This window comes from Nothoprocta perdicaria, unplaced genomic scaffold (genome assembly GCF_003342845.1).
Source record: "Nothoprocta perdicaria isolate Ctin4 unplaced genomic scaffold, notPer1 scaffold_314, whole genome shotgun sequence".
NCBI classification, from domain to species: Eukaryota; Metazoa; Chordata; class Aves; order Tinamiformes; family Tinamidae; genus Nothoprocta; species Nothoprocta perdicaria.
This window is the reverse complement of record NW_020455549.1, coordinates 412,043-414,671: the sequence shown is the minus strand read 5'-3', so window position 1 is coordinate 414,671 and position 2,629 is coordinate 412,043. Positions and strand designations below refer to the sequence as shown.

The following is a 2,629-nucleotide window of genomic DNA, read 5'->3' as shown; positions in this document are numbered from 1 at the left end:
GACTGCGGTAGTGGGGGGGAGGCCTGGGCTCTGGGGGGGCTGCAGCACACAGGCTGCAGTGAGGCCTGCACAGTGAGGGGGGCCTGGCTGGGGGGGTGCAATTGGGGGTGCACAGTGGGGTTTGCTCTGGGTAAGGGTGCTGATAGCCAGGGTTGGGGGTCCCCCTGGGATGCAGAGGGGCCCTGTGGGTCTGGCTTTGTGGCATGGGGGTGATGCATGTTGGGGGGGAGCAAAGGCTCAGCCCCCCCCCTTTTGGGGGAGTCCAGCACCAGCGGAAGTTACCATATATGTCTGCAACCCCCCCCCAACTCCATCATGCTGCATGGGAGGCCTCTGCAAATGGAGGGGGGGCTCCTGGCATTGCCCCCTCCCCAGGCAGCTGTTAAGGCCGGGGGGTCCCCGCGGCGCGGTCCCCGCGTTGCCATGGCGATGCGCTGGCGCAGCCTCTTTGCTATTCTGCGCACGGAGCGTCTGGGCTGCGAAAGCCCTGGGAGGAGGCGCCGGGGCCGGGGGTGGCTCCGAGGGGGCGCCGGGGGCTGCAGGGGACCCCCCTACCCCCCCATCCGGCTGTGATGCCCCACGGGGGGGGGCCCTGTGCCCAGTCCCCCCCTCTTTGCTGGCTGGGCTCCCTGCTGGCGGGGGAGGCTTTGCGGTTACATAAACACCCCGGGCCGCAGCTCCTGCCACATCCATGGCAGCGCTGGGCGCGTTGAGGGAGCACCCGGTGTTTGGGGGTGCTCTAGGGCTGACCCCTGTCCCTAGACATCCCCCTCGTCCTAGGGGGGGACAGCAAGATGATCTCCCCCATGCTGGCAGGCTCTCCCTACTATGACAACGTGCGGCCCTTGTGCTACAGCGACTCGGACGCCGTGCTGCTCTGCTTCGACATCAGCCGCCCGGAGACCCTGGACAGCGCCTCCAAGAAGGTGAGGGGGGTCCCGGGCCCCGTTCCCAGCGGGAAAAGCCTTTTCCGGGGAACGGGGTGGTGTTGGGGACCCCCCTGGCCTGAGCGCAGGCTCGTGCGCGCAGTGGAAGACGGAGATCCTGGATTACTGCCCCGCCACGCGGGTGCTGCTCGTGGGCTGCAAGACGGACCTGCGCACGGACCTGAGCACCCTCATGGAGCTCTCGCACCAGAAGCAGGCGCCCATCTCCTACGAGCAGGTGCTGGTGGTGTCTTGGGGACCCCCCTGTTGCTTCCCACACACCCCCCGGCTTTGGGGCCGGGCGGCCGCCCCCCGCCGCGGCTCACGCTGCTCGCGGGGGGGTCGCAGGGCTGCGCGGCCGCCAAGCAGCTGGGCGCCGAGAGCTACCTGGAGTGCTCGGCGTTCACGTCGGAGAAGAGCGTGCACAGCATCTTCCGCAGCGCGGCCGCCCTCTGCCTGGGCCGCGGGGGCCCCCCGGCGCCCCGGAGCCCCGCGCGCGGCCTCGCCAAGCGCCGCCTCCACCTGCCCAGCCGCTCCGAGCTCATCTCCTCCGCCTTCAAGAAGGAGAAGGCCAAAAGCTGCTCCGTCATGTGAAGAGGTGTCGGGGGGGTGGAACGTGGGGATGAGGTGGCCCCGGTTCCCCCCCCCCCCCAACTCCGGGTGGTGGGGACCGTGGCACCCCACGGGGAGGCTGCCGACAGCCCCCCCTGCCCCATTGCACTGCTACCCCCCCGCACCTGACCAGCACGTGTGTCCTGGGGCCCGGGGCTGGGGGGCAGCCCCTGCTGGGATGCTGTGGGGTGGGGGGCTCGGGGACCCCCGTGCGGAGGGCACCTTGCTCAGCGGCTGCTCCTGGGCCCCCGGAGCCAGCGGGACTCATCCACGGACTCATCCTTTTTTTTTTTTTTTTTTCCTTTTACCGCCCAGTTGTGTCTGGCTCTACCCCATCCCTCATCTGCTGCTTGGCTCCGGTGCCCCCGCCACCCCTGGGGGGCTCTGAGGGGCTCGGGTTGGAGGGGGCGCCTTGTTTTATAGACTGTCTCTTGGGGTGACTCTGTTCAATGTTCAGTGTTATTAAAGAAAAAAGCTTATTTATTATTGGAAATATAATAACTATCTACTGTGCAGCGAGTGCTTCGTTGTGTGTTGGGCAAGGGGCTGGGTTGGGGGTGGGTTATGGTATGGGGCGCTGGTGTCTATGGGGGCTATGGGGGGGTGTTGTGGTGATGATGATGATGATGACCTCCCTGGGTAGAGGGTTTTGCTGCGGTGCATGGAGGGGGGCTCTTGAGGATGACTGTAGTGGGGGGGGAGTTAGAGGGGAGGGGGCTAGTGCAGGGGGCTATTAGAGGGGTGGGGGTGGGATAGGGGTGTTAAAGGGGGTTCCTGAGCGTTGTGGGGCACTTGCGGGGATCGTTGCAAGGGCCATGGGTGTGAGGAGACTTGCAGGGGCCGTGGCGTCCCCAGTTGCAGGCATTAATAGAGGAGTCGTTGTGCATGTGCGACTGCTGCGGGAGCTGTTCTCGGCCCCACGCTGCCTGTGCGCCTAGCGCGGGGGTCGTGAGAGGGGCCCTGGGGCCGGGGCTCGGGCCGCGGCCGGGGCCGTTGCACGGGTTAGTGCAGCGGCTGCGGGCGCGGAAGGAGCGCAGGGCGCGGTGGCGCCGCGGCCGCCAGCGCGGAGGGATCCGCGGGCGGGGCGGGGC

At 67.7% G+C, this 2,629-nt stretch overlaps 1 protein-coding gene across 1 annotated transcript in view; it reads left to right on the top strand.

Annotated features, from left to right (window-relative positions):
* The window catches only part of RND1 (Rho family GTPase 1), a 2,423-nt gene extending 866 nt beyond the window's left edge, over positions 1–1,557 (top strand). The window contains exons 3-5 of the mRNA XM_026042835.1: positions 817–926; positions 1,030–1,164; positions 1,275–1,557. Coding sequence (XP_025898620.1) covers positions 817–926; positions 1,030–1,164; positions 1,275–1,520 — 491 coding nt within the window. The 3' untranslated portion in view covers positions 1,521–1,557. The remainder of the gene's footprint in view (positions 1–816; positions 927–1,029; positions 1,165–1,274) is intronic.
* The last annotated feature ends 1,072 nt before the right edge of the window (positions 1,558–2,629 follow it).